This window comes from Canis aureus, chromosome X (genome assembly GCF_053574225.1).
Source record: "Canis aureus isolate CA01 chromosome X, VMU_Caureus_v.1.0, whole genome shotgun sequence".
Classification (NCBI taxonomy): Eukaryota; Metazoa; Chordata; class Mammalia; order Carnivora; family Canidae; genus Canis; species Canis aureus.
In genome coordinates, this window is record NC_135649.1 from 22,531,858 (window position 1) to 22,544,244 (window position 12,387).

A 12,387-nucleotide genomic window follows, 5' to 3' on the forward strand; every position below is an offset into this window, starting at 1 on the left:
ATGGGTGTCTTCTTTTGGTGCAAAGCCCAGCTAACTACAGGGATCTTATCAGCAATCCTTCTGGACTATCCTTGCTCTTCCTTCCGGTAAGGGCACAGATGCGTACGGAAGAGGATGGCCTTTTTTTTCCCCTCTCGCCATTTAGCCCTCGCCCTCTCCTCTCTGCCCTGTGCCCCAGAAGTGACACAGCCTCATGGCTTCATTGCCGGGATTCCAACCAGAAATCAAGAAAGGAGACTGAAGCAGTCGCTTAAACCAACATAGCATGCTTTCTGGTGACACCCCTAGAAGGGGTTGGGGAAGCAAAAATTGAGGCCTTGTGGCCATCTCAGGGGAGGATGGGCCCTTTTGTAGAGAGACTTCGAAATGGCTTCTCAAAAGAAATTGACAGAAGCCTGCTGGGAGGACAGGGAAAAGGAAACAAAGCCTCCCCGCCCTGTGGATGCTTAGGCGACACCAGCAAGGACCATGCTTGCCACTGTGTTACCTTTGTGTGTGTGGGGGGGGGTCGTTTGAACTAGCTTCCCGCTTGTTGGGCTAAAGGGTTTTCCTCCTATTTCCAGGAGGCACTCCAAGAAGTCTGTCTGCCATTGATAGGGCTGGAGCGGAGGTAAAGAGTAGAACAACACTTTTCAGAAAGGTAATTGCTTTAGTGCCTTCAATGTGTTGGTTTTTGAAGAGGTGGCATAATCTTATGATCCCCAAGTGATCACCTAGAAATTAGGAGATGGGAATTCTATTTATGGCTCTTCTATAGACTTGTTATCTGGTCTTGAGCAAGTCCATGCCTCTCCCTGCACTTCAAATATCTCACTCAAGAGTTTTCAGCTCCTGGGTGAAAAATACATTTAGTGTTTTTATTGCTTGCTCTAGATCCTCCCAATTGCCCCTCCATAGTGGGTTTTTTCCTGATGTATTTGAGTCATTGAAACTCCTTATAGCCTCTTGGCATTTTACATTGCAAATGCTACTGTGGAGACTTTGAGGAGAAAACTCAAGTACCTAAGTGAAAAAGGAAGAGGCGGCTTTGCTTCTTAACACTGTGCTTTTACTCATGACACCTGCTGAAATTTTCCAGCCACTCTTACAGACATTTGAAAAGATTGGTTTCATCTTTTAAATTTTTGATAGAATAAGGTTTATCATCCTTTGCATCATTGACATTTGGGGCCAGATAACTTTGTTGTGAGGAGCTGCCCTGTGCATGTAGGATATTTAGCAGCATCCCTAGCCTCCACCTGCTAGCTACAAGGAGCACTTCCTCACCCCCAGTTGTGACAACCAAAAATGTCTCCAGAAATTGCCAAATGTCCTGTGAGGGAGAGGGGGCGAGACTGCCCCCAGTTGAGAATCAACTGATGCTAGAAGGAATATTACAATGGAGAGAGATATTTACATCAATAACAGAGGCTATATAATTGTGTTAACTTCATACAAGGAGATAATTTTATGTGCAAATTACATATCAAAGATTTAGCAGAAAATATTTCTTGGTATTATCCTATGCCCCTTTGGGAAATTAGTGGACTAAACTGGTGTGATCCTGCAGATTGGAGACTTTAGAACCTTAGAGAAGATTTCCCGGGAAGTCAAGTCAATTACGATAATCGGTGGGGGCTTCCTTGGTAGCGAACTCGCCTGCGCTCTTGGCAGAAAGGGTGAGTACTGGGCAGTGACCTCGATTTTTCTTTCTCTGGTCTTTTTTTAAAAGATTTTATTTATTTTAGAAAGAGAGAGTGTGCACACAGAGAGTAGAGGCAGATAAAGAGGGAGAAACGGACTCCCCTGCTGAGCAGGACACCCAATGCAGGGCTCGATCCCAGGATCCTGGGACCAAGACCTGAGCTGAAGGCAGACGCTTAACTGACTGAGCCACCTCTTCTCTTGTCTTATATCCCATACTTTGTGGGGCTCTCACAAATTCCAGAGGTGCATTTGCCAGGATCTGTAGAAAGAGTTTGATTAAGATTTATGTGGTAAAGGACACCTGGCTGCCTCAGTCAGTAGGGCATGTGACTCTTGATCTTGGAGATGTGAGTTCAGGCCCCACGGTGGGGACAGAGTTTACTTTAAAAAAAAAAAAGGGGGATCCCTGGGTGGCGCAGCGGTTTGGCGCCTGCCTTTGGCCCAGGGCGCGGTCCTGGAGACCTGGGATCGAATCCCACGTCGGGCTCCCGGTGCATGGAGCCTGCTTCTCCCTCTGCCTGTGTCTCTGCCTCTCTCTCTCACTGTGTGCCTATCATAAATAAATAAAAAAAGTTTAAAAAAAAATAACTAAAAAAAAAAAAAGACTTATATGGTGAAAAACTAAGCATGGAGCTTAGTTCTCATGAGGAATCCCTTAGTGACCAAAAAGCTGTCATGAGCAACTGAGCAGAAATGCTTTGTTTCCCTTCCTCTAGACTCTAAGCCAGGACACCTCAGAAATAATATATTAAGGGAATCCCTGGCTGGCTCTATCAGTAGAGCACGTGACTCTTGATCTCAGGGTGGTGAGTTCGAGGCCCACATTGGGTACAGAGATGACTTAAAAATAAAATCTTCAGGGGCACCTGGGTGGCTCAGCCCAATAAGCATCTGATAGATAAATCTCTTTTAAAAATCTTTAAAAAAAAAAAGAAAATATAAAGGAAAGTGAGTTATTAAGATGGTAAGGGGAGGGCAACGTAGACTACAGAATTGTATGTATATCTGAACTCCTCTTCCCTATAAAAGACTTTTCTTCAGATACATGATGGTTCCCAGTTCGGCAGATCTTTGTGTTCCAGTTTGAATGTTTCATGGCAACCGTTTTCCTTAATGTTAGTTTTCAGCTGTGTGAAATCAGGGTGTCTTCTCAGGAGGGTGCTTCCTCTTCAGAGATCACAAAGCACATGTGTGAGCCTGAGCTGACACCTGGGTATAATGCACTCAGTTCATGGTGTGTAGTTAAATCCAGGGACGACAGATCTGGCACCTGTTGTGTTTGCCCTGTTGGTGTCCTCGTGCCCCAGTGCCCCAAAAACAGGAGGTCTGGCCTGGGTCACAGCATTGTCCTATGTGTAGTGAATGACTACCTGCTGCTCCTTCACTTCTCCTCCTATCTTCCCAGGATTGGCTTTTGCCTCCTGTTGTACCTACTCTATTTCTTCTTCCCAGCTCGAGCTTTGGGTACAGAAGTGATTCAACTCTTTCCTGAGAAAGGAAATATGGGAAAGATCCTCCCTGAATACCTCAGCAACTGGACCACAGAAAAAGTCAGACGAGGTAGAGAGACTTCTTTCCATATGCTGCCACTCTTTCCTTTGAGTTAGGCCTAATGCAAAGTTGGCTTCTGTGGGAACTCCCTTGACATATGCCATATCACCTGGCAGATGAAATATTTCCACCATTCTCTGCTCAGCCAAGTTCATGTAGGTGTTCTGCATCTGATGCACCAAATTCCCAGAAGTACTGGAAATGAGCTGTGGGTGTGAGTTCTTACAGTTCTCTGAGGCTGCCTGTGTACTGATGATTACTGGTTTTATGATGGGGTGCCTTTAGTCAGCTTCCCTACTTGTCATGAAGGGGAGGTGCTCACAGGCTCAGCCCCAGGTCTTATTTGCCTTCACAGAGGGGGTTAAAGTGCTTCCCAATGCTATTGTGCAATCAGTTGGAGTCAGCGGTGGCAGGTTACTCATCAAGTTGAAAGACGGCCGGAAGGTAAGGAGGGGAAGATGGGCTGCCAGACATTCCAGGTCTGCCCTCCCCTTTCTCATTCTTACTCCTTCATTTGATAACAGTAGACAGTTTTCATGGCAGCCACCATTAGCCTGTCATAATTTTCTGAATGAACTGTTCCCTCCATTAAAATAAGAATGTTGCACTGCTGGGGATTTACCCCAAAGATACAGATGCAATGAAATGCCGGGACACCTGCGCCCTGATGTTTATAGCAGCAATGTCCACGATAGCCAAACTGTGGAAGGAGACTCGGTGTCCATCGAAAGATGAATGGATAAAGAAGATGTGGTCTATGTATACAATGGAATATTACTCAGCCATTAGAAATGACAAATACCCACCATTTGCTTCAAAGTGGATGGAACTGGAGGGTATTATGCTGAGTGAAATAAGTCAATCAGAGAAGGACAAACATATGGTCTCATTCATTTGGGGAATATAAAAAGTAATGAAACGGAATAAAGAGGAAAGGAGAAAAAATGAGTGGGAAATATCAGAAAGGGAGACAGAACAGGAAAGACTCCTAACTCTGGGAAATGAACTAGGGGTGGTGGAAGGGGAGGTGGGCGGGGGGTGGGGGTGACTGGGTGACGGGCACTGAGGTGGGCACTTGATGGGATGAGCACTGGGTGTTATTCTATATGTTGGCAAATTGAACACCAATAAAAAATAAATTTATAAAAAAAAAACAAAAAAAAATAAGAATGATGAGAGCCAGAGTAGACACCTGTGAACTACTTTCCCCTTCCTGTCTATATCACAGATTTTTGAGATCTTACAAGGGTGGCAGATTTCTGTTCTGATGATGTGGGGTATGTTTGTGTTCAGAGGATCTTTATAAAGTAGAACATTAAATCTGTTTACCAGGGTTATGTAAGTTAATCAGTGATTTGTTTTTAAAGGTCCAATTCTTAGTAAAATAATATGCAGTTGCTATGTCGATAGACATACATGAAAACTGTGGTAATTAGCTGAATTACCCTTTTTTTCCCCCTCAGGTAGAAACTGACCACATAGTGGCAGCTGTGGGCCTGGAGCCCAATGTTGAGTTGGCCAAGACTGGTGGACTAGAGATAGACTCTGATTTTGGTGGCTTCCGAGTAAATGCAGAGCTCCAAGCACGTTCCAACATCTGGGTGGTAAGTGTGCTATAGCACGGGCAGGGATGGTTCCTTGTCCCCAGCCCATGAGCACATCTGCCCGGTAGTGTGTGAAAGCTCATCAGCACCTTGCCCAAATAGAGTCAGAATGTTTGGAGGCCAAGGGTAAAGAACAGAAATCCAACTACTTGATTTACAAGATCAGGTATGGCCTCATGCCACAAGCTAGTGGAAAAGGAAATGAACAATGTGTGTGCCTACAGAAATAGAGTTCTTCCCGTTTTACGGTTGGCAGCCACCATCAGCATTCCCCTGATGGACATGTGCCCAACTTTCAGATTGATCTGCTCTTCCTTTTGCCCGAAAGTGAGCCCAGGGAATGGAGAATGAGGCAGTTTTAGAACAGTTTCTAGAAGGGAAAATTACTCTGTTTTCATTATCTTTGAGCACTATTTTTAGCTGTTTTAAAAAAATCCGTTATGACACAAACAAGACTATAGTATGTAGGAACCATGAGGTAATTTCCCCATTGTTAGATCATTACAAGTGTATTGTGTTTGATTATGGACTCTGCAACTAAGGACATAGAAACTTTGAAGGGTATTTTTCCCTTAAAGCTTTTTTTTTTTTTAAAGATAAAGTGTACTGGATTTTAAAATATATATATTTATTTATTTTAGAGAAAGAGTGTGTGTGAGCAGGGGGAGGGGCAGAGAGAAAGAATCCCAAGGAGATTCCCCACTTCTGAGTGCAGAGTCCACCTAGGGGCTCCATCCCAGGACCCTGAGATCATGACCTGAGCTGAAATCACGAGTTAGACACTTAACCAACTGAGCTACCCAGGTACCCCTAAAGTGTACTGAATTTTTTAAAACTTATTATAAAAGCAAATGCACAGGCGCCTGAGTGGCTCAGTTGATTGGGAGTCCAACTCTTGATTTCTCTGTGCTCAGCAGGGAGTCTGCTTGGGATTCTCTCTCCCTCTGCCCCTCTCCTCACCTCTCTAAAATAAACGATAAAAAAGCAATATGTGCTCGACGTGGAAAACACAGACAAGAATGGAAAAGGAAGGAAATCACCTATAGCAACCACCAATATGTTGGTGTATTTCCTTCCCTTCGTTTTCTTGTGCATAGGGTTTTTTTCCCTGTTGTAGTTGGTCATGATAAATGTGCTATATATAAACATTTGTATCCTTGTTCTTACTTACCATTCTCATGTATTTTCCATGTTGCTTCAGATTCTGTGGTCTGATAACTGTATAATAGTCCACCACATAGATTTCATAGTTTGCTTCACCATTGCTCACACATTGGATTTTTAGGTTGCTTTGGGGGAGTCTGAATAACCACAAAGGTTTAGAGCACTCACATGCCACATCCTCAGTGAAGTTGGCCTTGTTCACCTTCAAGCCAAGGCTCGCTCGCTCTCTCTCTCTCTGCTTGAAACCCTGATCTCACTTCATCTGTACCTGTCCCATGACACCCTGCTGGTTTGCATTGCACTATAGTGAGGAATGACACTGCATCTTCCTCCACTAGATTTTATGCTCTTTGTGGGGGGCCAGGTTTGTCTCAGCCACCCAGACAGTATGTACTTTGTACAGAAATAAGTTCTCCATATATTTGGTGAATGAACGAATAGATACTGAATTGACTGAAAGAAAATCGTATCTTGGGAAAGATTTCTAGGTCTCACACCTAAAAAATGGTTTCCATGCACAGGAAAAAATATTCTGCAAATCATGGTTGTTAAATATTTGGTCTCTGCTAAGGGCAGAATGAGAGCAGAAATAGGTGTGAGCTGCAGCATAAAAGATTTAGCTTCACTTTGTGGAAACATAGAATGGTTTTTTCTTTTGGGGGGGTTAGCATAGAATAGTTTTGGTTTTTTTTGATGGAATCACAACTTTTTTTTAATAGCGTAGGTGCGGTTCTGGCCTATAAATGGAAAACACTAATTTGTTAACAATACAAGGTTTTCTTTTTTGAGCCCTCAAAATATATATTCTGTCTTTAGTTTGCTTTTTTATCGTGTGCTCATGTAATGTATTTGTTTCCAAAGGCAGGAGATGCTGCATGCTTCTACGATATAAAGTTGGGTAGGAGGCGAGTAGAGCATCATGATCATGCTGTCGTGAGTGGAAGATTGGCTGGAGAAAATATGACTGGAGCTGCTAAGCCATATTGGCATCAGTCAATGTTCTGGTAATAGTTTTGTACCTTGTGGACTCAGCTGCTTAGAACATAGAATTAATGGAACTCAGTTAGTTTCCTTTCCATGTGGGCCAATTAGCTTCATGCAGAAGAGGGAGAGATTCCATTTTTCCATGCATTTTCCACCCAAGCAGCCTTCTGGTAAAAGGCCTCACCTGGCATAAATTAGACTGGGTGAATGAGTGTAGATGGCATCAACACTTCTGATAAAATAGCTCAGAATTTGAGCTACAGTAGGTGATACAAACATGTACTCTTAGCTATAAATGGCAGCATATTTTTTATTTGTTCTTTAGTGCTAACCCTAATGAGCACAACATACTGACAAAAAAAGGAAGCCCAGGGGTGCCTGGCTATCTCAATCACTGGAACCATGAGACTCTTGATCTCAGGGTCATGAGTTTGAGCCCCATGTTAGGTGTAGGGATTACTTTAAGAAAAAAAAGGCAGGGATCCCTGGGTGGCGCAGCGGTTTAGCGCCTGCCTTTGGCCCGGGGCACCATCCTGGAGACCTGGGATCAAATCCCACGTCGGGCTCCCGGTGCATGGAGCCTGCTTCTCCCTCTGCCTATGTCTCTGCCTCTCTCTCTCTCTCTCTCTCTCTGTGTGTGACTATCATAAATAAATAAAAAAATTTAAAAAAAAAAGAAAAAGAAAAAAAAAGGCAGCCTACCCATATGTCCTTAAGATCAGCAGTTCAAAGTCAGGCACATATAGACACTTGGATAACAAAAAGTTACCAATGGATGTTCCTGAGTACTGGGATTGGCCTTATTCGACACACTCTCATCTTGTTACTTTGAAAGATGGGGTACATAAAAAACTTCAAGGTTTCAGAAGCCTCTAAGCAGTTTCAGTTGAGGAAATTCTCAGCTGGTGAGAATACATTTTAGGACAATCACACAGTTTTGTGAGTGGGCAGCAGAAACATAACAGATGGATTTCAGGGTCAACACATATAAGAATACAGTTAGGAAAAAAAAAAATAGTCCATAGCTATAGAGTTAGCAGTTAGGTCACAGGAGCAGAATCCAAGAAGTTATTGTACACCATTCCCTGAAGACACCAGTCCAATGAGCTTCTGTGGTCAAGAAATGACAACACTGGAATAAAAAGCAGAGCATAAGGAATTTAGTCGATGATATTCTAATAGTGTTGTAAGGGGACAAATGGTAGCTATGCTTGTGTGAACACAGCATAATACATAAACTCATCAAATCACTAAGTTGTACATTTGAAATTACTGTAACGTGGTGTGTTAATTATACTCAAATTTTAATCACTTAATTAAATGAGGACAAAAGGTAGAGTACCAGAAACAAAACCACGAGTAGTGGCCTCACATGATTACAAAACCATGGTGTCTGTGCCACAAGTACTCTTGAAGTTGCTGGCATATTAAGAATAGTGTGATGCTGATAGGAAAAGTTTCCAAGAACAGTTGAAACAACCAAGTAGATAGAGGCATTCTAATCTTGAAAAATGAAGGCTCAGAGGAAATACTGTCCATTAACGAAGCTTTAAAATATCTCAGATTGTGAATTCCATAAGTATGGAATACTCGTTAAAGCTTCAAAAACGCAGTTTTAGGATGACATAAAGGAAGGTAGGAAATAGTAAAGTTGAAGAACCCATCACTCTCCAAGTATGGTATGGGGTAAAAGTGTGGCTACATTTAAGCAAGTGTAGATCGTTGTATGGATATGTATGTATAATAGAAAAATAGAAGGAAAGGAAAATAGAAGCTGCTTTGGGATAATAATGCTTTCTCCCAGTTGTCCCCAGATGCCCCAGCAAGCTGACTGATCGGTTTGGCGTTTCTCTTGTTGCACATACCAAATTCTTTGGTTGGCACAACCCAAAATGTGGTGTCTTAGACAAAATTAAAATACAGCACCGTGTCATTCTTTGCAGTCCCTTGACAGAACACCCTCTTCTCTCTCTCTCCTTCCTTAGGAGTGACTTGGGTCCCGATGTTGGCTATGAAGCTATTGGTCTTGTGGACAGTAGTTTGCCCACAGTTGGTGTGTTCGCAAAAGCAACTGCACAAGACAACCCCAAATCTGCCACAGAGCAGTCAGGTAAGGAAAGCCAATTGCTTCCCTTGGAAGAGTGCTGAGAAACAGTGGTCCAAGTCCTCCCAAACAAGGGTTTTCTGTATTGGCCAGAGTGTCTGTGAAAGCCTTTCTTCATGTTGTGCTTTAAAATAAACCCAGCCCGAAGTCCACACTCCTTTGTGGTCTGAGAGCTAGCAAAATCAGGCTACCCTGGTGAGTATGGAGACTCAGATGTGGGTGTTCGTCCTCGCCTCTGGACGGTAGCGAGTTCAGCCACTCTTGCTCAGTGTGCCTCTAGGGACTGGGATGCCCTGTGTGCTGCAGAAAACCTGAACTTTTAAGATTTTTATATTTTTTATCATTCTTATTTACTTCCCACTAATCGCAGGAACCTTAGTTTAGGCCTGAGAACCTTAGTGTAGGACCTTCTATCCTCCACGGGACCTGGGTGGTGAAGAACTGGGCTGAGTGATTCTTGAGCTGCCTGTAATTCCATTTGTCACATCTTCCCACCGGGTTTTCTTTAGATGGGAGGCACCTCTCATGGAATGAATTTCTCTCCCACATACATCTCTTTCATTAACTCTTAGACCTGCTCTCTCTCCCTTCCATGACCCTAGCTGAAGTTATTTAACCTTTGTGTCCTCTTGTCAGAGGCTTTTTGAGAACAGGCTGTCCTTTAGGAAGGAGAGAGCAGGATATTATATGGACATATAGGTCCTTTTTCCATGTACTCCAGGTGGATGACATACACCTACTCCTTCATTCAGCCCTCTCTGGAGAATCAGATCCAGGAGAGGGACCCAGAGACTTATAAACTCCGGATCACTACTCTGTACACCGGATAGTATTATTTGCAGCCTGGTGGTTCTCAAAGGACAACATGCTCCCTCCCCAGGAGGAGACACCTCTACTGTGGTTTTCCCATATGGAAGCGCCCTCTCCTGCTTTGGCCAGAGTGCCTCTCTAGCAGCACTGTCCAATAGACCTTTCTTCTCTAATGGCAGTGTTTTATTTCTGCTCTGCCCAATACATTAGCCACTAGCTGTATGTGGCTGTTTCGCACTTGAAATGTGGCTAGTGCAAGTGAGGAACTGGATTTTATACTTTATTTAATTTTGGTTAAAATAGATTAAATTTTAATTAATTTTTAACTAATTTTAATTAGAAAAGCTGTTTGTGGCTAGTGGCTACTGTACAGGACTGTGCAGCTCTAGAATGTTTCTCAGAGGACAAAAGCAAGTCTTCTTCAGTCTGAAGAAATCCAGATACCAGGAAATCATTAATAGCATAAATTTAAAATGAGATAATAGGGGAAGTTTTGGGTCAGACTAGACCCAGTGCCCCAGAGTCAGCAAGGAAGAGCTTTTGTTGGCTTTGTCAATGGAGAGGAGCTGAAGGCCAGTGTTTACTGAGGGGAGCATAAAAAACAAATCCTCTAGGAGCAGCTTGAAGCAGGTGTCAAAAGATATTTGCCTGCTAGAATTTCCTAAGTTCGTAACTGACTTTGTTGTGTTTTGATTTTGTTTGTTTTGGGGGTTGGCCACAGGGACTGGTATCCGCTCAGAGAGTGAGACAGAGTCTGAGGCCTCAGAAATTGCTGTTCCTCCCAGCAATCCTGCAGTCCCCCAGACCCCTGCCCAAGGGGAAGACTACGGCAAAGGTGTCATCTTCTACCTCAGGGATAAAGTGGTGGTGGGGATTGTGCTGTGGAACATCTTCAACCGAATGCCAATAGCAAGGAAGGTGGGTACCTGCCAGGGCTCCTGGAGGAAGATGGGAAGCACGGGCCAGAGTATGCACCTGGGACTTCAGCGGGTGCCCTGCTATGCATTGTCCACCTGGGTCAGACTGTGCCTGAGCAGAACAAAGGTGTAGCCTTGGCTCAGGAGCATTTCTTTTTCACGCAGGACTTGGCTGGGTGGCTCAGGAGTTGGTATGCACTCACTTGGGGTTGACAAAGCTGTTCACACAGATTCCTCCCGGTGCAATGCGGGGGCTGGCCTGGGCTGCCCCATTGTGCAGGCCAGCCCTAGTGCACGCAAAGTGAGTCAGTGACCCCTTGTCACTCTCTTCCTCAGATCATTAAGGATGGTGAGCAACACGAAGATCTCAACGAAGTAGCCAAACTGTTCAACATTCATGAAGACTGAAGCCCCCAGCAGAACAGGCAAACTCCCTGCTGTCCTTGATGGCAGCTTGGATGAGTAAAGGAGCATTTTTTATTCAGCAGACTCCCTCTGTATGTATGAGTGTGAATGGCAAAGTCCTTTGTGAATATTTCAACCATGTAGGCAAATTCTTAATGTTCACATCACTAAATAAAACCTGATTCTTCTAAATTAAATTCTGTTCTCTTTGAGAGGGAACGGGTGGGTGAAGGGAGGAGAGCTGTGCATATTAGCGGGCAAGCACACCGGAGCTACTAGCAAGTGCATGATTTTTCTCAGCTTTGTCGTCCCTGCTCCACACTCTCAACTATTTCAGTTCCCTGAATGTCTCTCTTGCCCCATCCATTGTTGAATGAGCGAACACATAAACATGGAATAGACTCTGCTTTACCCAGAACAATTCCTGTCGTCCTGTTCAGAACTGGCTTGGACCCACAAGGGGTCAAAAAGGTCACTTACTGCAAAAGAAACAAGGGTTCAGAGACCTGGTGATTCATGGCTAGACCTGGAGACAGACTCCTTGAGGGATCATGATCTCTGAACTCCCGTCTCAATCCCTCCATGCACTGCCCCTCAAACTAGAAATTCGCTCTCCCCTAACTCCTTTTACATAATAGGCTTATAGACAAGCCTTGCTGTACAGATGATTTCCTGAGAACAGAAGTCAGAGTTTCATAAATCAACTTATTTTTTACATCTCAAATTACTTTTAAAAATCAAATCTTGGTGGGATCCCTGGATGGCTCAGTGGTTTAGCGCCTGCCTTTGGCCCAGGGCGTGATCCTGGAGACCCGGGATTGAGTCCCACATCGGGCTCCCTGCATGGAGCCTGCTTCTCCCTCTGCCTGTGTCTCTGCCTCTCTCTCTCTGTGTGTCTTTCGTGAATAAATAAATAAAACCTTTTAAAAAAATCAAATCTTGGGGTGCCTGGCTGGCTCAATCAGAAAAGCATGCAACTCTTGGTCTCAGAGTCGAGTTCAAGCCCCATGTTGGGTGTAGAGATTATTTAAAAATAGTATCTTAAAAAAAGAATCTGCTGCACTAGGACAGATTCTTACTATATGTATACAGGTTTAGTGAAATAGGATCTGATGCGTGGCACACCCAAATCCATATGTAGAAAACTCACCTAGCATCCTAT

The 12,387-nt window shown here is 43.8% G+C and overlaps 1 protein-coding gene across 2 annotated transcripts in view; it reads left to right on the forward strand.

Moving 5' to 3' along the window:
• Positions 1 to 11,422, forward strand: part of AIFM1 (apoptosis inducing factor mitochondria associated 1) — a 33,035-nt gene extending 21,613 nt beyond the window's left edge. For both annotated transcript variants that reach the window (XM_077889809.1, XM_077889808.1), the window contains exons 8-16: positions 564 to 640; positions 1,550 to 1,658; positions 3,139 to 3,246; positions 3,593 to 3,681; positions 4,701 to 4,841; positions 6,867 to 7,009; positions 8,975 to 9,099; positions 10,625 to 10,821; positions 11,157 to 11,422. In XM_077889809.1, the coding sequence (XP_077745935.1) occupies positions 564 to 640; positions 1,550 to 1,658; positions 3,139 to 3,246; positions 3,593 to 3,681; positions 4,701 to 4,841; positions 6,867 to 7,009; positions 8,975 to 9,099; positions 10,625 to 10,821; positions 11,157 to 11,228 (1,061 nt within the window). In that variant the 3' untranslated portion in view covers positions 11,229 to 11,422. The remainder of the gene's footprint in view (positions 1 to 563; positions 641 to 1,549; positions 1,659 to 3,138; positions 3,247 to 3,592; positions 3,682 to 4,700; positions 4,842 to 6,866; positions 7,010 to 8,974; positions 9,100 to 10,624; positions 10,822 to 11,156) is intronic.
• Positions 11,423 to 12,387: the final 965 nt, after the last annotated feature.